This window comes from Dreissena polymorpha, chromosome 15 (assembly GCF_020536995.1).
Source record: "Dreissena polymorpha isolate Duluth1 chromosome 15, UMN_Dpol_1.0, whole genome shotgun sequence".
In the NCBI taxonomy this organism is placed as follows: domain Eukaryota; kingdom Metazoa; phylum Mollusca; class Bivalvia; order Myida; family Dreissenidae; genus Dreissena; species Dreissena polymorpha.
The window spans coordinates 13,684,541-13,709,284 of NC_068369.1; the positions used below are offsets into that span (position 1 = coordinate 13,684,541).

Genomic DNA, 24,744 nt, shown 5'->3' on the forward strand with positions numbered 1-24,744 from the left:
ATGCAATTAAGTGTGGAAAAAAACACAGACAGTTTGATCCAAAAACAGGCACCAGTAAGTTCAGAAGTATTGATTTTCAGAAATGTGATTACATTTATGTGAGTTTACTAATGTGTTGGGGCAGTTTGCATTTTTAAGTAATTTTGTGAAACAAAGTTAACAGAAATAAAGATCTACTAATCCTCTAAAATCTGTGTATTAATTAAATCCCTAGAATTCTGTTGAATGACTTGATCACTAGCATAACAAATGCATCCTTAAAGTACTCTTATGGACTTATTTTTTCAGAGCCAAACAGGTAATTTTGGACACAAACAAAAAATAGATTTTCTGTAGACTATTCTTTCAACACAAACAAAATAGATTATATTTTTACTAGTTTTTAGGAGACAAGTTTTCTTACAAAATGGCTTCAACCATTATCATAGGAAGGAAGATAAATTGCATTTGGTACCTGATCTGGTTCTCTTGCAGTTCCCTTAAGCCTTACTCTGTGAAAATGGTGTTAAATGCATGTGCGTTAAGTGTCATCCTAGATTAGCCTGTGAAATCTGCACAGGCTAATCAGGGGCAACACTTTCCCGTAAGAATGGAATTTTGTTTGGAAGGGACTTCCTTTTAATGCAAAATTCCATAGTAGCACAAAGTGTTGTCCCTGATTGGCCTTAGAAGACTGGACGGACTAATCTGGGATGACACTCTATGCACATGCATTAGGCCCTGCTTTCCCAGACTTAGGCTTATATGGTTCCTTATTTGTTCCCTTGCAGTTCCCCCTAGTCCACCATTACTCTCCAGTAAAGTGACGGTCCCTGTAATCCTTGAGAAGCCCACAAACATCACGTGCCAGGCCCTGAGCGGCAAACCCATGGCCCAGATCACTTGGAAGAAAGACGACGTCCGCATCACCGAGAACCTGTTTGAGGTGACGACCTTGCAGCCAGACCGGAAACGGGTGGACACAACAGGGATAGTGACGATCACAGCGCAGTCGAGTGATGCTGGCAAGAAGATAGAGTGTGGAGCCTGGAACGAGGCGCTGAAGGATCGGGAACCACTGTGGACCCAGGCCACTCTGGACGTGCAGTGTAAGGGGCCTGAGAAAGATCGTTTGAACCTTGCTCTTGGAAAACGGGGCTTAATGATTTGCTTAAAGTGTCGTGCGATATAATCCTGTGGTAATCAGGGAGAACACTTTCCGCTTGATGGTATTTTTCGTTTGGAGGAGGTCTCTTCTTTACGACAATCCAATTAAGGTAGAAAGTGTCATCCGCACAGGCTTGGAAGATACTTTATGCACATGCATTAAGCCCTGTTTTCCAAGAGCGATGCCATGTTTGTCGAATTCATGTTACTGATAAAGAATGATCGAGGGCATACTTGTTTATTACATTCTTATTTTGTTCTGTCAGTGAGTGAACAGATAACGGACCTATACATGAGCCGTGCTCTGTGAAAAAGGGGGTTTAATGCATGTGAGTAAAGTGTCGTCCCAGATCAGCCTGTGCAGTCTGCACAGGCTAATCAAGACAACACTTTCCGCCTAAACTTGATTTTTGCTAAAAAGAGACTAACTTGAAATGAAACGTATCATTCAAGCGGAAAGTGTTGTCCCTGATTAGCCTGAGTGGGCTTCACAGGCTAATCTGGGACAACACTCTATGCACATGCTTTAAACCCCTTTTTCACAGAGCATGGCTCAAATGCTGGTGAAGTCTTTGCACTATCAAAATGCCAGGATTTTAATAAGAATCCGGTTTTGAAAGCCTTGTGAACAAATGTAGAGAAATCATCAGTGTTTATACCTATTTATTAAAGCAATGGTCAGGAATATTTTAATTTAATGTAGTAGAAGAATGAAATGTTCCTTTGAAATAAATGCTTTGGAGTCTAGTTTTCGCTACATTGAGGAGCTTTAAATAAATGTTAGCAAATCTGTGTCATGAAGGTGCTTTAGGTAAATGTTGGCCAATGTCTGTCATGGAGGCACTTTAGGTAAATGTTGGATAATCTCTGTCATGGAGGGGCTTTAGGTAAATGTTGGCCAATTTCTGTCATTAAGGGGCTTTATGTTAATGTTGGCCAATATTAAGGGGCTTTAGGTAAATGTTGGCCAATGTCTGTCATGGAGGGGTTTTAGGTAAATGTTTGTCAATCTCTGTCATGGAGGAGCATTAGATAAATGTTGGCCAATCTCTGTCATTAAGGGGGTTAAGGTAAATTTTGGCCAATCTCTATCATGAAGAAGCTTCAGGTAAATGTTGGCCAATCTCTGTCATTCCTGTGTGTTCTGTGTTTTCCAGATGCTCCCAAGATCCGGATGACTCACAGCAACCCTGACAAGACAATGAGGGAATTTGATGATGTAAAGTTTACTTGCGTAGGGGAGGCGAATCCGTTTGACATCGTATGGAAGTATGACGCTAAACTCCCTTTAGTTTTTCTTCAAATTTTTAAGTCATCTTTTCTTAGTGTAATTATGAAAGTTATCAAAATGTATGTAAGTTCTTAAACATAACAATGTACATAAGACACCTGCACTCATAATAACATCAGGTTTTTATTTCCACAAAACTAAATACGTCTCAAACCACTTGTACATTAACTTTACAATTGAATATTTAAGTCTCCATTTGTGCTGTAGTGAACAACACAGTATATTTAAAACAAATTTTTTTATGGCAATGGCAAATTTTACAAAATGAATAGGAAAATAAATAACTAACATTATAGCTCGCCCATCAATGACCATATGCAAGAATATATTTTAATTTATTTATGATCAATATATTTGATCTGTTCTCTGGAAAAAGGGGGCTTAATCAGGGACAACACTTGCTGCTAATATGGCTTTTATAGTTTAAAGAAAGTCTTTTCTTAGCGAAAATCATTTTAAGGCGGAAAGTGTCGTCCCTTATTATCCTGTGTGGACTGCACGGGCCAATCTGCGGTGACACTTGACGCGCATGCATTAAGTCCTGTTTTTCCAGAGCGAGGTTCCTTTGTTGATGTGATAGGGTATAGGGTTAATCAAACTAACTGACTGTTATCTATGATTTCTCTGATGAAACATGTGGGAGAACAAAATATGAGACGCAATTCAAGCAGGTAAATTATGAAAGTTCATAAGTAACCTTTATATACATAGCCAGTGATTGTTCCTACAGGTGGTACCGGAATGGAGCCTTGATACCAGACGAGGGCCGTAATGTGTACCTGATACCTCAGATACAGCGGGAGTACCATGGCAACGTGATCAAGTGCGAGGCAACCAACATCGTCGGCAGCACGTCCGTGGAGCACTCCCTCAACATCCTATGTAAGCATTGAGCTGGGCTCTGGGAGAAACTGAGCTTAATGCATGTGTTTAAGGTGTTGTCCCAGACTAGCTTGTGAAGTCCGCACAGGCTTATCAGGGACAACACTCTTTGCTCTAATGGAATTTGTGTATAAATGAAGGCTATTCTTATAAAAAAATCCAGTCAGATAAACCTGGGACAACACTTTAAGCACATTTATTATTGTGCTGTTTTTTTATGCTTAAAATAGTTTCTGATGTCCGGTGTGTTGAAAAACATGGCGGCCAGGGGGCTGGGCAGTTTTCATTATATGGCTATAGTAGGCCACATCTATTGTCTGATCTTCACGAAACTTGGTCATAAAGATTTTTCTGAATGACTTGGATGAGTATAAAAAAGGTTCTGGTTGGTTGAAAAAATATGGTCGCCAGGGGATGGGACAGATTTCCTCATAATTTTATGGCTATAGTGAAACCTTATTTACACTCTAGAAGACACATTTATTGTCTAATAATCATGAAACTTGGTCAGAACATTTCTTTAAATTATATCTTGGATGAGTTCGAAAATGGTTGCGGTCTGTTGAAAAACATGGCTCCAGGGGGAGGGGTATTTACCTTTATATTGCTATAGTAAAACCTTGTTAACACTTTAAAATCACATTTATTGTTCAATCTTCATGAAACTTAGTCAGAACATTTCTTCTAATGATATATTTGGCAGCTCAGAACAGGTCAGTTCTTTTGTTTCTCAGGTGAGCAACTTTGGGCCTTTTAGCCCCTCTTGTCTTGTGTTAATAATTATTTAGTACCAATCCAAATATTGCATATTTGTAAAAATAAATTATGACTTTTTTAAATGTGAAACTCTGTGTACATGTACCTTTAACTGAATACTTGTATCAAGTTTCACCCATTTTCAGAAAATGGTTTATACCCCTGTTATCAGCAAATGTTAAACACTCTATTTACGATATCATTTTGTAACTTAACTGTGGGCTTTGTACTTTGTACTTCAGTGTGTATTTGAATTGGATTTTTGGCTCAAACAGGCAATATAATTCAGCATTTACCTGTGTGAAGTTAATAACATTATTTACCTGAGTGAAGTTAATTACATTATTTACCTGAGTGAAGTTGCTTATTATGTTGAATATTTTACTAACTACAAATTGTGTGTCTTTATGCAGCACATAATGATTTTGATAAAACACATCGGATTTAAAAAAAAGTGTTTAAAATAATACTGAATAAACAGCATTTTTTATCAGATAACAGTTCACAATACCTAATAAGAATGGCCACTTCTGTAGGTTCAGTTCATACCAGTTCAGATATAGTGAAAGACTATGATTGTGACGGTTGCAAAAGTAAAACTATCCAAGCAAGTGCTGATAGTTTTTGTGAAACTTGTTTGAAGTGTTTTTGCGAAAAATGCCTTTATTATCATGATCAAGTATTTGCAAACCATTTGACATATGGAAGAGGAGAAGCAAATAAATGGCCTATTTCAAAGACAATTGAGGATTTGCTACTGAAATGTGATGTTCACTCTAACAAGAAACTCAAAATGTTCTGTGAGGACCACAGTCAGCTATGCTGCTCTGATTGTGTCTTACTGAATCACAGGTATGTAATACTTGATCATTAAGTTGCATTTAGTTAAAAGTGACCACATTTATAAACAAGAGCACAGCATAACGGGTGCCACGCTCAGCTGCGAAAGCTTGTCAGATTATTTTTTTTTTAGAGGTCACAGTGACCTTGACCTTTGACCTAGTGACCCAAAAATGGGTGTGGCGTGTAGAACTCATCAAGGTGCATCTACATATGAAGTTTCAAAGTTGTAGGTGGAAGCATTTTGATTTTAGAGCCTATGTTAAAGTTTTATATTAGAGGTCACAGTGACCTTGACCTTTGACCTAGTGACCCAAAAATGGTAATGGCGTGTAGAACTCATCAAGGTGCATCTACATATGAAGTTTCAAAGTTGAAGGTGGAAGCACTTTGACTTTAGAGTCTATGTTAAAGTTTTATATTAGAGGTCACAGTGACCTTTGACCTAGTGACCCAAAAATGGGTGTGGCGTGTATAACTCATCAAGGTGCATCTACATATGAAGTTTCAAAGTTGTAGGTGGAAGCACTTTGATTTTAGAGCTGATGTTAAGGTTTTAGCATGACGCGGACGACGGACAAGCTGGCTATGACAATACCTCGGGTTTTCTCTGAAAACAACCGAGCTAAAAATAAAGTAGGTTTATATCACTTGCATCAATCAAAGAGCTTGATTATGAACAGTTTCATAGGTCAGTTATTTAAAGCATGTATAGTGTTGTTCTCTCACTGTTTAAATGTTAATATTTGAGGACATTGTTGCTTGATGTCAAGAATGTTAATATTTGAGGACATTGTTGCTAGATGTCAAGATTGTTAATATTTGAGGACATTGTTGCTTGATGTCAAGATTGTTAATATTTGAGGACATTGTTGCTAGATGTCAAGATTGTTAATATTTGAGGACATTGTTGCTAGATGTCAAGATTGTTAATATTTGAGGACATTGTTGCTAGATGTCAAGATTGTTAATATTTGAGGACATTGTTGCTAGATGTCAAGATTGTTAATATTTGAGGACATTGTTGCTTGATGTCAAGATTGTTAATATTTGAGGACATTGTTGCTAGATGTCAAGATTGTTAATATTTGAGGACATTGTTGCTAGATGTCAAGATTGTTAATATTTGAGGACATTGTTGCTGGATGTCAAGATTGTTAATATTTGAGGACATTGTTGCTGGATGTCAAGATTGTTAATATTTGAGGACATTGTTGCTAGATGTCAAGATTTAAATGAGCTATTGATTGTTAATAATGCACAATCTTTAATTTATAAGGGTTTTTCACTTTTAGGGGAAATACTTTAGACTAAATTAGACTCAAAATATTAACAAATACATACCCTGCTTTGAAATATTATAAATTTTACCCTGCTGTTTTATTTCACCTTGATATTATATATGTAAAATTCATAATTGATAATAATGACTCCTGTTCCTATTTCAGACAGTGTTCCAATTTGGCTCTAATTTCTGAATCAGTCAAAAAGCTGTCAGTGGATATGCCGCAGTTGTCAAACAAAATTCAAACAATTCTTTCTGAACTAAACAAGTTTACAAGAGTACAAGAGGCCAGCATTCAGTCCATAGAGGGATCCTATAGTGAAAAAGTGGAAGAAATCAGAGAGCAACGTAAAAAAATTAATGCTGCTTTAGATGAACTAGAAAATGCAACTTTGAAAGAACTAGATGAAGTTAGGACCACATTGCAAACCTCTCTTAAAAAAGATGTGGACAACTGCAACAGATTCAAAGATGAACTGCAACAACTCGGTGAAGCTGTACAGGGCCTTTGTGATAAGAGCAAGAAAGAAATGGAGTTAATAGCCAGCCGAAAATGTCTGGACAAAATACAACAGTCTGAGTCGTTTCTGATGGAGAGCCCAGTTAAGGTTCAGAGTTCAATAATATTCCAGGCAAACATTGACATTGAGCAGTACCTGTCTAAACAGTCTAGTCTAGGTAGGATTGTTAACACTCTCAAGATGAATCCAGACCAGGTGTTGACTTTGAAGAGGAAGTCCGAGTATAATGTGGAAATATCAAATGACACAAGTCCGAATTTTATACATGGCATTTGCAGTCTGCCTAGTGGTCATATCATTATAGTAGATAAATATAATAAGAAATTGAAACTGTTGGACCAGCATTACAATGTGTCCAGTCACTGTGCTGTGGCTGATTCTCCATGGGACATTTGCCAAATCACATCCAGTGAGGTGGCTGTGACTCTTGATGGTGCTGGTGTTCAGTTTATGTCTGTGAACGTTGGGCAGCTGGTGAATGGGAGGAAGTTACAGTTATCACATGCTGCTGTTGGAATTGCGCACCATCAGGGAGCATTGTATATCACCTCTCGCACTGCTCTCTACCACTACACAATGACTGGGACACTGGTGAAAAAGCTTTATGAGGATATGGCAGGCCGTAGTACAGGTAAATGTTTTGTTAATATAGTTGAATAGTGAACATATGGTAAATACATCTATAGGCAAATATATAAACATACAATATACTCCCTGCTGTGGAAATTAAAAACACTTAAGGGACTTATATGATATTACTTAAAGATTTTTTCAAGTAATTATTATTTGTTTATATATCATGTTCTATGATTTGTAGTGTTCAAATGTGCATTGAGTCCTGCTGCTGACCGGGTCTATGTCACCAACAACTGCCAGCACAAGCTTTTTACACTGGCCATGGATGGCAGCCTGATGTCCACCTTCACTGACCATGAACTACAAAATCCGTGGGGTGTCCACGTCACACCTGCAGGACAAGTCCTTGTCTGTTGCTACCATTCCAATACTGTCATACAGGTGGATTATGAGGGGAAAAAGAAACTGGCCACTTTGGCTTCAAAGAAAGATGGACTGAGCAGACCAGTGTCTGTCTTCTACAACACTCACCAGATTATTGTGGGACAACCCAATTCAAAACTCAGTGTTTTTGAATTGCAATAGCTCTTCCAGCGGAAAAAAAGGACATCAATATAGGGATAATACAAGTTTTCGAGGGCATGATCCTCGATGTTTATGTCCGAGAAAATGTGTATTTTTGCTATTATTGCATAAACAAATCACACATACCAAAATAAATTAAAATAACGTTGAAAACAATATGTCTGTTGTTCATTCGACATCGACAAAATAATTTGATTATTTCATATGACGTCATACAGTTTAAGGTTGTGTTTTATATTTGCCTCACTTGATTATCATCAGAAATGACGAGGCTTTACCTTCGTAAAGGCAGTTTTCGATTTAAAAGAAAGATGGACTGAGCAGACCAGTGTCTGTCTTCTACAACACTCACCAGATTATTGTGGGCCAACAAAATTCAAATCTCATTGTTATTCCAGCGGAAAAAAGAACATCAATATAAATTCAATAATATATGCAATTTCATTTTTTCGTTCAATGGCACAATAAGTCCTAGCAGATTATACAAAATCGTATTTAGGTAAAGAATTTTACATTTTCGTACAGTTTATATATTTTTTTTTTAAATATAAGTTCATTTTTAAATAAGATGTTTTAATGTTCCTAAGATTTAACCATGTATGACAACTTTCTATGTTGATGCTGACTTGTTCTTTTGACTTGCTTCATGTCATATGCTCATTGTCATGAAACAAATCTTAAAATTGATAAACGGCTTAACATGTATTATTTTAAGTATTTTTAGCTCACCTGAGCACCTTGTGCTCATGGTGAGCTTTTGTGATCACGTTTTGTCCGTTGTCCGTTGTGCGGCGTCAATATTTGCCTTGTTAACTCTCTAGAGGTCACATTTATTGTCCAATATTCATGAAATTTGGTCAGAAGATTGGTTTCAATAATATCTTGGATGAGTTCGAAAATGGTTACGTTTGCTTGAAAAACATTGCTGCCAAGGGGCGGGGCATTTTTCCTTATATGGCTATATATGGCTATAGTAAAATCTTGTTAACACTCTAGAGGCCACATTTATTGTCTGATCTTCATAAAACTTTGTCAGAAGATTCATCCCAATAATATCTTGGACGAGTTCGAAAATGATGCAGGTTGGTTTAAAAACATGGCCTTATATGGCTATATATAGTAAAACCTTGTTAACACTCTTGAGGCCACATTTATTGTCCAATCTTGATGAAACTAGGTCAGAAGATTCATCCAAATAATATCTTGGACGAGTTCAAAACTTATGCCGGTTGGTTGAAAAACATGGCCACCAGGGGGCGGGGCTATTTTCCATATATGGCTATAGTAAAACCTTGTTAACACTCTAGAGGTCACATTTATTTTCCGATCATCATGAAACTGGTCAGAAGACTTGTCCCAATGATATCTTGGATGAGTTCGAAAATGGCTTTGGTTGCTTTAAAAACATGGCCAACAGGGGCGGTGCATTTTTCCTTATATGGCTATAAATATGGCTATAGTAAAACCTTGTTGACACTCTAGAGGCCACAATTATTGTCCAATCTTTATGAAATTTGGTCAGAAGATTGGTCTCAATGATATCTTGGATGTTTTGGACAATAATTATGTTTGCTTGAAAAAAAAATGGCTTCCAAGGGGTGGGGCATTTTTTCTTATATGGCTATAGTAAAATCTTGTTAACACTCTAAAGGCCACATTTACTGTAAAATCTTCTTGAAACTTGGTCAGAAGATTCATCCCAATAATATCTTGGACGATTTCAAAAATGATGCCGGTTGGTTGAAAAACATAGCTGCCAGGGGGCGGGGCATTTTTCCTTATATGGCTATAATAAAACCTTGTTAACACTCTAGAGGCCACATTTATTTTCCGATCTTCGTGAAACTTGGTCAGAAGATTTGTCCCAATAATATCTTGTTATCTCAGGTGAGCGACTTTGGGCCTTTCAAGCCCTCTTGTTTTAGATGTGTGAATATAAGAATATTTATATATTATGACATTTATGAGCTCTTTCTTTAAATGATAATTAAATTGAATGTTGTATATTTTTCATGAATAATTGTTGAAAATACACTGCAACTCCGTTATATCGCAGTTCGTGAGGTCCAAAGATTGCTATCACATTATATTCGGCGCGCAATATATTTTGTCATGTCATTCATGCATGTATATGTATGGATTAGCATACTTTTGCAACTTTAAAACACGCTATTTACCTATTCACTGCATCATGTGTTATTTCCATGTGTTATACATATGTATAACATAAAAACATTAATCCATATAAGTATTAAAAAAAATATACAATAAAATTTGTTATCCGAAAAGCATTCCCAATTTTTTTGTTCACGAAAGATTACAAAATCAAGCCGCAAATAAACACTCCTTGTGTATTTGCTGGATATTGTTTGTACTGATTAAAAGCAGGCAAAAATTAGACCTTATGTAGAATCACATCATTCTTCCATGTGGAAAGCATGGGATTTAATATTTGAATGCTGAATAAAAACTTCTTAATGCATAGGAGACAACTCACTCTAAGATCAATTTATATAAAAAAAATTATAAAATCGGTTATGCAAAAACTGTGCAAATGTTTCTTCTAAATTTAAAACATGTCATTTACTCTGTATATCAGGTGCAAAGTTTGTTGAGATGGATCTGTGGAGTTCACAGATATTGTTTAAACCTTCATGTGGGGACTGTGTGTATTCTGAGCGCTGATTGGCTGATACAATTATCAAGAAGAAAGGGATTAACAGCTGGCATTATGTCAGTTTAAAGCAAATTCAATAGAGAAATTTGTGAAAGGTGACCCATGAAATTACTTTTGATGTTGGGCAAGTGGGATTTTGTTTGTCCCAGTACACAAGCATGAATGTGATGCACAATGAAGGCAAACAATTGCGAACCAACTGGATTTATGAATATAGGATTACACAGAAAATTAAAGTGGGTGAAAACAATGGGGGCCCCAGCCGACTTGCAATATATTGGATATCGCAATATAATGGACCGCGATATAACAAAGTTGCAGTGTATCATGTTATATCGCCCCATTGGTGCAAAAAGGTACCAAGTGACATTTTGATAGTTTTGAGAAAAACGCGTTTAAAGATTTGAAAGTGAATATCTAATTTACTACATACAACTCAGGACTGCAATTGTGCATATTGTTAGATATAAATACAACCTTCATCCCTGCAAAAATTGAACATGTTACATTTATCAATAAGCGATAATTGATCAATTATGTCATATGGTTCCTTTTTGCATAATTCAATATTAAGTTTAACAAAATGCAAAAAGGTACCATATGCACACTTGGCTCCTTTTTGCATGAACTATTTATGTAGATTGTATTCTAAAATGGCACAATAAGGTACCATATGACATATGGTACCTTTTTGCACCACACAAAACTGGAAAGTGAATATGATGATTACACTTTATTAACAACAGTTAAGTATAAACATCTATAAAGATGTGACACATCTGTAAAGTTAAACAATTAAAGTATTGTTGAGATTAAAAAACAATAGTATTTTTGAAAGTTAATCTTGCAAATTTCAGTTTTTGACATAAATGTACAGCACCCATAATATCCACAATGTCAACATTCTTCACTCGATATCAGTATCTTCCTCATCTGACTCCATAGGAACAAAATCCTTTTCCTTACTGCTCGTCGGTAAGGACTCGTAATAAGAATTTAACTCCTCAGGAATGGTTTCTTTTGAGCATAAATTAACAAGGTCATTTTTCTTTTGAATCAATATTGGCAGTTTTGTGTCGTAACAACGCTTTAAATCTGACTCACGATTTGGCCAAGTGTTATGAACACCTTTCTGTTTTCTTGTTGTTTTCTGTACTTGAATTTCCTGAAATTGGTTGTCGTCAAAGCTGTAGTTCACAAATACTGATCTTTGATTGTCCCTTCGCACTTGTATCCACTTTACCTTAAGCCAGTTTATTCTTTGTCCAGTGACTGATGTTTTTAGGTTTGTACAATGTTTCTTTACAAAGTCTTTGAAGTCCATTACATGATTGTATTTCATTGGTATAGTTACATATGGCTGTGATTTTCTTGCCAGAGAAATTCAAGTACACCATTGGGATGGAACATACACTGGCGTTACTTTTTTGGCACGTTCAATGGTTGAATGGACTGAATCGCATTCCATTTGGGAATGGCCGGAAAGTAGAAATGTGGCTAATGGCTTTCAGGTTTGGGTACTTGCGATATGGTATACAACAGTGACACAGTTACATACTGATTCCGATTTTGACCTCCACATGTATCAGAAAAATATATTATTTCATTGACATTGCCTCTATGGCAGACAGATTATGTGTTCTTTAATAAGCATGTGGCAATTTCATATGCTCCCCGTTTACATTGGGTTTCATCCCATACATGACAGACAGCTTGCTTGTCTCCTAAGGAATATATAGTGAGGTTAAAGCAGCATAGTTTCCTTGAATAGTAGAGTTCACTCACTAAAGAACACGGCGTTGTAAGAACTGCCTGCAGATCGAATGTTGCCACATACACACTCTTGTCTGTCTTAGCTCTTTCTGTATCCTTTGTTTTTTTCTTCACGCGCTTTTTTCTTTTGTACTTGATGTTCATCATATTCTTTTTGTAGTGTTTCATTTACTGTGCCTGCTGCCTTTCTTCTGTCATATAAAGTATAGAAGGAGCACTGGTCCTTTTTAGGTTTGAAAAAAGATAAATTGTAATTTTCACAAAAAATCTTTCTATACATTGATTGTTTCACACTGGTTATTCCTTTCTTTTCACAATCTTTGACATATAATTTCCACATTTGTTTAATGTTTAAGTCATGTGCTAGGTATTGTTTTCGTGTGTAGTGAGATTCCATTTTTGGAAATGATTCAATGTGTTTTTTTTACAATTTCAACTGTACATGTATCTTATTTGTTTACAGATGGATCTTTTCCTCTCATATCCGTCGCAACAAATGCCCCATGTTTCTTCTTTTTAAGTGTGTAATTAATTGTTTTCCTGTTGATGTCCAATGTTTTCATAAAGAAGTTTCTACAAACGCGTTCTTTCCGGTCATTATGTATCATGAAATACTTCTGCGCTATAGATCTCTTGCCTGTAACTTTCCTTTTTGTTGCGCTTTTTTGTACCATGTCACAGATATACTGTCTTTGGCGCTCATAACTTCCCAAAGAATAGTACAATTAAAATATGTCTTCCCGCTACTCTTCAGTGAATTTCTCGCTACACTTGAAACGACATTTGAGGCAACTATGAGAGTGGACCTTTTTCGGGGCAACAACTCTCCCAGTTGCAGAAACATATTCCTTCCCTTCACTTTTCAATAATTTTCTAACATTCCGCTTCCACTTTTCTGGGTTCCGTGTTTTCTTTCGACTTGAATGCTTCTTAGGAGGACTTCTGTATGAAGCACGTGTGTGTGGGGTTGTTTCGACAGGCATATTTCCATGGTCTGATTCATCATTTGGTGTGGAAGGAAGAGATTCCCTTGCAACCTCCCATGTAGGATCTGTGTCACGTTTAGCATCACTGTCATTTGAAATTATATCAATGGTATCATAGTGCTCCTGTCCTCGAACTGCTATATAAGCTAGATTGATTACTTTCTCTGTTGTTTGTTCAGGTTTTATGTCAATCACTGGTGTTGATATTGAACTTGAATATATTCTAACAACACTTCCGTAAAAGTTTGCTGTGGCCAAAGGAACAATGTCTGCTATGTCTAAATTCCATTGTCCTCTTGTTTTCAACAATTAAAGTTCATTGAGAAATTCCACCTTACTGAACATATCCTTTCTAGTACAGAAAGATATATATTTGTCTGCGTTTGTTGTCATGAAGTCACAGACATTTGATCTGATTTCAGACGCACTTTCAGCAATTTTTCCACTTGTTTTCAATGACGTGAAAAAACAGTTTCCATCTCCATTAATACTGACCCTGCGCAGCTCATTACAAGCAATAAGTGTGTCAAGTCGTCCTGTATGGGCTTTTCTGATCATAGCCTCGATTGTACAATTATGTTGGCTGATTTTCTGTGCTCTATTAACCGCTACACTGGCTACCTTTCGTCTGTTTTGCAACAATATTATTTTATCTCTCAATTTCTTGGCAAGTACACTTTGACTTATTCTCCTTTTATTATTTTCTTTCGAATTTTCAATTTCTTGGTTTTCTTTTTCCATGCAGTTTCTCTTTGCTTGTTCATTAGCACACGTCTCTTTTCTTTTGTCTTCAGCTTCTTAACATTGAATTCTGAATCAGTTGAATTGATCGCATCTTTGTTAGGATCGTAATTTTCATCATCAGCACTATCATCATGATCTGATTCACTATAACTTTGGATAAGTTTCCTTTTAACTGGTTGCTTCTTTTTTCTACCAAGATCAGCTAATGGAATATCTTCCGAATCTGTAGTGTCGTAATCATTGTCTTTTGTTTGCGTTGCTATCACAGGTCCAAAAAGTTCCTCTTGTGTAAATGTATGATAAACTTCTTCATCGGACCAAACCTCGTCTTCTATCTGTTAAGCAAATACCAACATAAAGTGAATCTATTGATTATACTGTTTAAATAAAATGAAAACTTATATCTGTAAAAACTGTGAAATTACAAGCTACCTTTTGAAACGTTAGTACATTTAAAGTATGTTCTTCTTGTGACTGCTCCCAGAAATAAATTACTACCATATAGGAAAGAAATCAACTCTTTCAAAAAGGATGCAAGTATTATATTGAGTATTATGTTTTCATTGTTTCCATTACTATCTGGTATATGAATTTAATTTGGCAATAAAAATATACTTACAGATTTATTATTTTCCATCTCCTTCTATAAATAACGTGTACAAAGTCATATGTATAGAATCTCAGTATTTGTCTGCTCTCTTCACTTTAATAATCACCAAATGAAGGTGCAAACACTTCACCCTCATAATTATCATCTGCTAATTACAAGACAACTTAGGGTAACAGGATAGTTTGATAGTGTTATCACTGTCTGGAAAGTGTATTCATTGCTGAGGCAAAAGGTACAACATAAACCAATTGATTGTTACCTGGGTCTGGATAGTGTATTCATAGTTGTGCTAAAAGGTACCAACTAAACATATTGATATAATAAAAACAATGTGGACACATTCATTTCATGTCTGCAAAAAGGTACCATGTGTCATATGGTTCCTTTTTGCACTGATATTTATTTAAATTTTCCACACACCCTTGGTGCAACAAGGTACCATGTGTCATATGGTACCTTTTTGCACTGATATGTATTTAAATTTTCCACACACCCTTGGTGCAACAAGGTACCATGTGTCATATGGTACCTTTTTGCACAAACAAATGTTGCAATTTTCACTTGGTACCTTTTTACATAATCCTACATCTTTGGAACCTTACAAGATACAGCTTAGATATTTTTACAGAATGTAGATTATACAAAATCCTAATGAAATATACTAAAATGTCATTTTTGACCAAAATGTCATATGGTACCTTTTTGCACCAATGGGTCGATATGGTACATATATTTTGTATATTTTGTATATTTTGTTATAATAATAAAAATAATTTGCTCTAGAAAAAATAATTATTGGAAACCTTTATCAATATTTTATGCTGATACCTTTTTTTGCTGTAATACCATTCAAAACATGTTTGTGTATTGATTTGTAAACAGATAAAATTGTATATTTGTATTTAATGCTTGCAAGTTGGACATTAACAACAAATTGCCAAAACTTACAGATTTGTCAACTCTTAATACCCTTTATATGTATTTGATGTGTACTTTTGTCGTTTTTCAATATAATAAAATGAAGTCTATTATCGTTAATTCATTTTTATATTAAGTGCAAGGTGCAGAATTGATGTATTTAACATACTTCACCTCCCATGTTTCATGCATTTTCCAAATTGTTATTTGTACAATTTAGCATGGTTAAGGTTAAACTTGTGATCTTAAAATAATTCATGGTGACTCCCATTTTGATGTCCCCCAGGCTATACTGGGGGACATATTGTTTTTTTATGTCCCCCAGTCTATACTAAGGTCGCCGTGGTGTAATGGATATGGTGTCCGCCTAGCGACCGGGAGGTCATGGGTTCGATTCCCACAGTGGGAGCGTTCTTTAGATCTCCCCCAAAGACACCAAGTACTGGTTCTAGTCCCAGGAAATGGACTCGAGAGCGTTTCATATAAGCCATAGGCTTTTGCTGCAATCGAGCCAAAATAAATAGGTTTAAACTAATTAGTATACTGCAGGACATATTTTTTTGCCCTGTCTGTTTGTTTTTTTGGTTGTTTGCTTATAACTATAATATTTGCCATAGCTGTTGCAATATTGATGATAGCAACTTCATATTTGGCATGCATGTGTATCTCATGTAGCTGCACATTTTGAGTGGTGAAAGGTCAAGGCCAAGGTCATCCTTCAAGGCCAAAGGTCAAATATATGGGGGTACATAGTGTTTCACAAACACATCTTGTACATTTCATAGTTTTGACAGATATAGGTGCAACTATTAATATACAGCATTATATAAGTCTGGATATTTTGACAAAATGCCTGAAAAGATCATACACAAGACCTGCCCTTTTGCATGTACATATAATCACTACACGGTGACATCTGTTAATTGTCATTATCCAGAACAGATGAAAATCTGTTAAAATATGGAAATATTTAAATAAAAATTCTATTTGGAATGTGAAAACAAATCCATAGTAATGTAACTGGTCACAAAATGGAACATTATTTTTTCTTGTTTCGAGGTATAATTTCTTTCTTTTATACATAACGGGCAGTTGTGTCAGTCTGCTTGTGTGCTCAATAACAATTTACTGGATTGATTTGTATCACACTTTGCAAAGAGATCACTTGCATGGTCATTTTATAGAGGTTTATTAATTTTGAATCATCTAAATATATCAAAAACTGGGCTTGCTGTAGAAACAGAAAATGTTAAAAAATAGCTGGAATGCTTTTATAAATGTGTAATCTGATAAGGCATGTCAGGCCAAGGTAAAGGCAACTGATATTAAACCTAGAAAAATAGTTTCCGCTCAATAACTTAAAGTCTGGGTGGAGGTAATCGTACTGAAATGGTGTGTGGGTATCTTACATAAAGACTAGCTCAGGATTGTGTTTGTTCCACTGATACTAAAAACAGGAAAAAACGGCCAAGAGATAGTTTCTTGTCGACAACGGAAGTTTGTATTGACCAATCTTCATAACACTAATAGAAAACTTGCATGAATTTCTACTTGGGATTGTTTGGGTCATTTTAGGTCAAGGTCACTGTTTCTAAAAAAAAATAGAACAACAGTTGTCTGTCAATAACTTCAGTTTGAATAAAGATGTTGCACTGACATTTTGTGTGTATGGAGCTTAACTGAAGACCCAGCCTGGGGTTGCAAAGGTCAAGGTCACTAACTAAAAATGGAAAAAAAATTCGGTCAATAACTTAAACGTGCATGGACCAATCTTGATGACACTTAAGATATAGCAAGCATTTATGAAGGCCTAGCTTTAAAATAAATTTGGGACAAGATGATTGAAATGTCAAGTTACTAAAAATAGAAAAATGGCTCACTCTAAAAAGCTTGAGTTGGATGTAGGTATTGTTCAGAAATCTAGGTTGTTGTTTGATTATATGCAGACCTACAATGGAATTGGGTTTGGGTCAAGTCAGGTGAAGGTCAGTGTTACTTAAAAGAGAAAAATGGTGTCTAATAATTAACTGCGTTTAGGTAGAGGTTTTGCACTTAAAGTTTATGTATAGGTAGCTAAATGCAGACCTAGCATGAGAGTTTATTTGGGAACAGTTGGGTTAAGGTCAAGGTCACTGTTACTAAAACAGAAGTTATGGGCCATATGGCGCTCAACTGAGACCCGAAGGATTTAAACTTTTTTGAGAGTGTGTAGTTAAAAGTAATGAAAGTTTATTATAAAACATAAATATTTTAATTATTGGCTTATTTTTAGCTCACCTGAGAACAATGTGCTCATGGTGAGCTTTTGTAATTGCCCTTTGTGCGTAGTCTGTCATGCGTCATGAACATTTACCATGTAAACACTTAAGAGGCAACATTTATTGTCCAATCTTCATTGAACTTGGCCAGAACATGTGTCCAAATAATATCTTGGAATAGGTCAAAAACTGGGTCACAAGGTCAAATGAAAGAAAAGGCTTGTTAACACTCTAGAATTAACAGTTATAGTTAAATCTTCATGAAATTTGTCAGAACATTTGTTCTAATGATATCTCAGATGAGTTTGAAAATGGTTCTGGTCTGTTGAAAAACATGGCCAGCAGGCGGTGGGGCAGTTTTCCCTATTTAGCTATAGTTAAACCTTGTTAACACTCTTAAAGTTACATTTATGTTCAATATTCATGAAACTTGCCCAGAAGAGTTGTTCTAATGATGTCTTGGATGAGTTTGAAAATGGTTACGATATGTTGAAGCTATTTGATGCAATGATATATCAGCCGAGTTCAAAAATAAAAATGTGCCTGAAAAATAAAAAATTACATGTATGTTTCATTAAATTGTTTTATGATTTTGAACTCCACCTTCTTAGAATAGTCTAGTTCCTTTGAGTCTTTGGTGAGCGCCTTAGGGCCTATGGCCCTCTTGTTGTATACTTTGCTTGGAAGAGACAGAATATCAGATATCTGAATATTGTATGTACAAAAGCATTCTAACTAAGGATTGAAAAGGATTGTCACCTGACTTTAAAAGGAGAAAATAAAAACACTCAATACTGTTGAATCATTTTTGTTATTTAAGATGTCAGATATACAGACTTTCATTCCAGTTAGCATAAGAACCCTTCCCCCCATAAGAAGCAAAGTAGAAATGGCTTTTGCAAACAGCATAATACCAGAACAGCCTGCCAGTAGATCGTAGTCTGTTCAGGTTTTATGCTGTCTGCTGTTCATCAGTATCTTATGTTTGGAGATGAAGCCTTTAAAACTTGAATCTAGCAAGAACGGTCTTTAATTAAATTAAGCTTTCTAATGGACTACAAACACGTTGAAATACTATCTAAGTAAGATAAGGGTTAAGTTGATTTGTTTAATCTGCTGACGATTTCTCTAGCAGAGGTCAAAGTTTAACTCCTGAACCTCACACTGACTGTAAAATCATTTTGGCCGTGCTCTGTGAAAATGGGGTTTAATGTATAGTGGTAAAGCGTTGTCCAAGATTAGTCTGTTCAGTCTTCACAGGCTAATCAGGGACAACAGTTTCCGCTTGCATGGTATTTTTTGTTTACAGAAAGTCTCTTTATGGCAAAAATCAAGTTAAGGTGGAAAGTGTCTTCCCTGATTAGCCTGTGTTGACTGCACAGGCTAATCTGGGATGACACTTTATGCACGTGCATTAAACCCCCTTTTCACAGAGCACAGGGCATATATATTTGTCTGCATGGAATTTTGTGTTGTTTTTTGTTTAAGATTTTTACCATGTCATGAAAATTCGTGAATTTCTGATTTAAGGGGAAAAAGAGGAATTTGCATCAGTAATTTTCTGATGTGTTTATGTTGTTGGATGGGTCAACCCTTGAAATCACTGATATGAGCCGTGCTCTGTGAAAAAGGGGTTTAATGCATGTTCGTAAAGTGTCGTCCCAGATAAGCCTGTGCAGTCTGCACAGGCAAATCAGGGACGACATTTTCCACCTAAACTGCAGTTTTGCTAAGAAGAGACTTTCTTTAATCGAAAAATATCATTAAAATGGAAAGTGTCATCCCTGATTAGCCTGTGCGGACTGCACAGGCTTATCTGGGACAACTCTTTTCCCACATGCATTTAAACCTTTTTCACAGAGCATGGCTCATATATTAAATATTTGTTTTCAGATGGTCCAAGGTTCAAAGCGGAGGCCCAGCATGTGTCTGTTGATATAGGAGAGAGGGCAGAGCTTGTCTGTCAGGCAGACGGCAACCCATCGGCTGAAATCACGTGGCGACGTCAGAACAAGTACGATGTCCTTCACACAAGCTCCACCTTTGTGATTCCCAGCGTGCGGGACGGAATGTTCGGGGTCTACACCTGCACTGCCACGGTCCTGGGCTTCCACGAAATCAGACGGGATATCTACATCACTCAGAACGGTGAGGCTGTCAGGTCTTCCCCTGGTTCAAAATTCTCTTTAGCGGAATGTGCATCTCGCTATTGTTAAAATCTTGTAAATTTTGCTATTTTATGGATTTTTAGGGAGAAATATTGTAGCCAAATAAAAATTCCTTCAGCCAAATATGTCAGTTTGTATTTAATTTAGTAAATGGCAGATTAAGCCCTCACTGACCTTTTGAGGGTATGATTGTTCATTTCTTGTTGAGAAGAAACATGTTGTGGATTCATTAAATTTCTTTAAAATGAAACTTCTTGGACTCCTCAAATCAGGTATTTCTTTGCTCCCTAAAGTTGTGGGTTTTAAATCATATCTGATGTAACATATATTAGGTATAATTTTTGTTGGACAGTTTATTTCATGGTTGAGTGGACAGACATTAACCCATGAAATTTAATGTGTGTATAATAATATTGGTTTGACATTACAGATTTTCTGCATGTAAATATTTTCATGATTTTTACATGTTATTGGAGGTATTATGTTATTTTCCCTTATACAGCTGGAAAGGTAGATACGAAATTTATAAAATAAACTCCATTTGTAACTATTGGACACAAAAATTTCAACATTATGGACTGCTCTGCATTTCATACAATTGTTTCACACAATCGTATCACGCTATTATGTCATGCAATAATATCATGCAATAATGTCTCTAACTGTAGATATTTGCAGTGTTTTCAGCAACACCTCATGACTTCAAGCTGGTGACGACTTTTTATTAGAAATTATATGAAAATTATAAATCACATATATATGACAATGACATTTTTTATTGAAAAAAATGTTGAATTGTATTCTTATGTCTATACAGGTCCTCCAGAGATCATGAGTGATGCGACCCAGTTTGCCACCCTAGGCGAGCGAGCGTTAATCCAGTGCATGAGCATATCGTCGCCGAAACCCATCTTTGTCTGGTCCCGCTTTGGCGCGCCCATCGACTACGCGACCTCGGGACGGTTCTCTGCTCCGGAAGAAGGCCTGCCCTACGGCGGGAAAAGCACGCTGCAGATCATGAATGTACAAGAGGAAGATCTTGGCGTGTATAACTGCACCGTCTACAACACCAAGGGGACTGCAACACTCATCATACGACTGGCTAAAGCAGGTTGGTCTCCTTTGTTTCTGTAGTGGTATTGTGGCTCTTCAAAACAGACTTTTTTTACAAAATATGTTTTAATGAAGTTTTGTAAAAGATCAGTTTTAATGAAGTTTTGTAACAAGATCAGTTTTAATGAAGTTTTGTAAAAAGATCAGTTTTAATGAAGTTGTGTAAAAAGATCAGTTTTAATGAAGTTTTTTATAAAAAGAAACACAGTTTTTAAGAAGTTAAAAAAAAAAGTTTTAAGGAAGTTTTGTAAAAATAGTTATTTTTAATGAGTTTCAACTGGCAAAACTTTGACTGATTTGTTTAAATTATGTCAATAATTTGGATAATGAGTGTTGAAGCTCTCAGTTTGCATGTAACATTATATGGAACATAAACACTTGTTCTTTTATAGACACATTAAAAATATATATCAATAACGCTGCATAATATAAAATATTTATTGAATTAAGAAAACAGCTTTTTTTATGTTGTGAATTTTTACTGATTGATCCCATACATGACATTGGAAACAATTGTTTTCTTAAAATTAAATCCAACTTGTGTGTTATTATTTAATTCATGATCTGGTAAAATGGGTTTTAATGCATGTGTGTAAGGTAGTCCCAGATTAGCCTGTTTGGTCAGCACAGGCTAATGTGGCCAACATTTTACACATATGCACATGATTTAAGCCCCATTTTCCTGGAGCAACGCTTATCTTAACTATTGTGTGTTTATTTCTAGAGGAGCTTCAGCTGGGAGTGATCATTGGAGGGGCAGTGGGTGGGGTAGGGGTGATCTTCATCATTGTGATAGCCTGCGTCGTCTACCACAAGTGTAGGCACTCTGATAACGGTAAGTAGCCTGCATAGTCTACCACAAGTGTAGGCACTCTGATAACGGTAAGTAGCCTGCGTCGTCTACCACAAATGCAGGCACTCTGATAACGGTAAGTTGCCTGTGTTGTCTACCACAAGTGTAGGCACTCTGATAACGGTAAGTAGCCTGCATTGTCTACCACAAGTGTAGGCACTCTGATAACGGTAAGTAGCCTGTGTCATCTACCACAAGTGTAGGCACTTCGATAACAGTAAGTAGTCTGCATTGTCTACCACAAGTGCAGGATCTCTGCTAATGGTTAGTACCCTGCTTTGTCAACCACAAGTGTAGGAAGTCTGATAACGGTAAGTAGCCTGTGTCATCTACCACAAGTGTAGGCACTTCGATAACGGTAAGTAGCCTGCATTGTCTACCACAAGTGCAGGATCTCTGCTAACGGTTAGTACCCTGCTTTGTCTACCACAAGTGTAGGAAGTCTGATAACGGTTAGACATGTGGGAGCTTCAAAGCTTCAAACACAATGCTCAATATTACAGTAGAATTGATTTGATTTGTCGTGTATATTCAAATTGAATTATGATATGAATAAAAATAATTATTTGATATAGAAATGATAATTTGACAAAGAAATAATAAATAGACATAGAAATGATTAATACAAATAAAATGATAAATATAAATATAATGATAAAGAGAGGAATCGATAAATAGACATAGCAATGGTAAATATACATAAAAATGATAAATTGATATGAACATGATAGGTAGACATAGAAATGATAGATAGACATAGACATGATAAATGGACATAAACATGATAAATAGACATAGGAATGATAAATGGACATAGAAATGATAAATAGACACAGAAATGATAAATGGACATAGAAAGGATAAATGGACATAGAAATGATAAATGGACATAGAAATGATAAATAGACATGAACATGATAAATAGACATAGAAATGATACATGGACATAAAATAATAAATATACAAGAAATGAAAAACTGACATTGAAGTGATAACTATCTCAGAGGCAAAAGGTCTTTATAAACCCTCCTTACAAAATATTCTTTCATCATAGCTGTTAAGTAATTAATGAGACCAGATGACTGATTTTTATTATTTTTACAAACAAAATAATATTTACTCAATTTATTAGATCCAGTATTAGATTCCTTTTATTATTTGTAACAATTAAAAGATACATATTTTTGTATGGCAATCTCAAGATTGAAACCCTCTACTTTCCTAAATTGTGTGTGCTTTATTAATCAGAATACAACTCTTTACCAGTATTCAACATATAATATGAACAATGATTTCTTATGAGCCTCACTGTGAGAAAAAAGTATGTAATTTGTGGGTGTAAAGTGTTGTACTTAGCCAGTGCAGTCTGCACAGGCCAATCTGGGAGGATGTTTTTAGCCTAAACAGGTTTTTTGCTAACAAGAGACTTCCTTTAAACAAAACAACAACATAAAAGCGGAAAGTGTCATCCCTGATGAGCCTTCGAGGACTGCACAGGCTTATCTATGATGACATTTTCCCCATTTTACGCACATGCATTGAGCCCAGTTTTCTCAACAGCGAAGCTCACATGTAATATTTGCAATCTTTTTGTATCAAAATTTGCAAATAAAGACATAATATCACTGATCAGAGTCCTATGCAGAGACGGACAGCAACACAGAGTTCAAGAAGCGGGACAAGAATGAGTCGCCGACAGAGATGACCAAGTCTACTCTGATGGACCAGTGGAGGCAGGACTACAACTATAGATACTCCGCAGAGTTTGATGATGTAAGGAACATGTCCAGTGTTTTTATGTCCCCCACCACTATAGGACATATTGTTTTTGCCGTGTCTGTTGGTTGGTTTGTGTGTTTGTTTGTGTGTTGGTTTGCTCCAACTTTAACATTTTGCTATAACTTTTGCAATATTGAAGATAGCAACTTCATATTTGGCATGCATTTGTATCTCATGGAGCTGCACATTTTGAGTGGTGAAAGGTCAAGGTCATCCTTCAAGGTCAAAGGTCAACATTTAAAAAAAAATCAAAGCGGTGCAGAAGGGGACATAGTGTTTTCGACAAACACATTTCTTGTTTTTCGTTCGAATTTGGCCCCATTCTTAATGGCAAAAAGGATATATTTTTCCCAAATGTCACCTAAAAATTTCCAATGGGTGATTTCCAAAAAAAAATTATTTTTTTTAATCTTAAGTTCATCTCCCATCCAGCTCTATAAGTTGAGCATTAGAAAATATAATATTGAAAACTCTTATATTCTCCATTTTGAAGTTATGGTTAGCAAAACAACAACACTACTTTCCCAATTTTGGTCAAAATGCAGCGATTCCATTCCCAAAATGTTGCATAAAAACACACTGGTGTCATATCACTAATGTGTGCACATTAACTCTTTCCTGCTCAGAATCAAAGTGAAAATAAGTATGTGCTTTCAGCATCAAACCAGAACAGCCTTTGAGTAACTCGCAGTCTGTTCATGTTGTATGTTGTCTGCTGATCATGCATATCTTAGGGTTGAACATGAAGGCTTTAAAACTTGAGTCTCGTAAGAAACGCATCAAAGTGTGTATCAAATGAAGGCTTTAAAACTTGAGTCTTGTAAGAAACGCATCAAAGTGTGTATCAAATGAGTGGTAAATGATTAATGTCAAGTGCTGAAATGTGTGTCTCAATCTTTTCTTCTTAGAACTTCTTCTGAACCCCTTGACATATTTTAACGAAACTTCTCAGGAATGATTTGGGTGAGCCTTTTCCAAAGCTG

General features: G+C 35.9%; 2 protein-coding genes across 12 annotated transcripts in view; both read left to right on the forward strand.

Moving 5' to 3' along the window:
- The window catches only part of LOC127859293 (irregular chiasm C-roughest protein-like), a 305,644-nt gene that overhangs the window by 275,918 nt on the left and 4,982 nt on the right, over positions 1 to 24,744 (forward strand). For all 11 annotated transcript variants that reach the window (XM_052396541.1, XM_052396544.1, XM_052396545.1 and 8 more), the window contains 7 exons: positions 771 to 1,088; positions 2,304 to 2,415; positions 3,168 to 3,319; positions 19,742 to 19,996; positions 20,834 to 21,127; positions 21,854 to 21,964; positions 23,616 to 23,755. In XM_052396541.1, the coding sequence (XP_052252501.1) occupies positions 771 to 1,088; positions 2,304 to 2,415; positions 3,168 to 3,319; positions 19,742 to 19,996; positions 20,834 to 21,127; positions 21,854 to 21,964; positions 23,616 to 23,755 (1,382 nt within the window). The remainder of the gene's footprint in view (positions 1 to 770; positions 1,089 to 2,303; positions 2,416 to 3,167; positions 3,320 to 19,741; positions 19,997 to 20,833; positions 21,128 to 21,853; positions 21,965 to 23,615; positions 23,756 to 24,744) is intronic.
- LOC127859294 (uncharacterized) lies at positions 4,263 to 14,682 on the forward strand. Its single transcript, XM_052396552.1, has 3 exons — positions 4,263 to 4,927; positions 6,364 to 7,352; positions 7,539 to 14,682. Exons 1-3 carry the CDS (start codon positions 4,596 to 4,598, stop codon positions 7,880 to 7,882), a joined length of 1,665 nt encoding a protein of 554 aa, XP_052252512.1. The 5' UTR covers positions 4,263 to 4,595; the 3' UTR covers positions 7,883 to 14,682.

Excerpts from the sequence above, each read along its gene's own strand:
- LOC127859294 (XM_052396552.1), top strand. The coding sequence starts at position 4,596 with ATGGCCACTTCTGTAGGTTCAGTTCATACCAGTTCAGATATAGTGAAA. Across the intron at positions 4,928-6,363 it reads TGTGTCTTACTGAATCACAG|ACAGTGTTCCAATTTGGCTC; the intron begins GTATGTAATACT and ends TTCCTATTTCAG. Across the intron at positions 7,353-7,538 it reads TATGGCAGGCCGTAGTACAG|TGTTCAAATGTGCATTGAGT; the intron begins GTAAATGTTTTG and ends TATGATTTGTAG.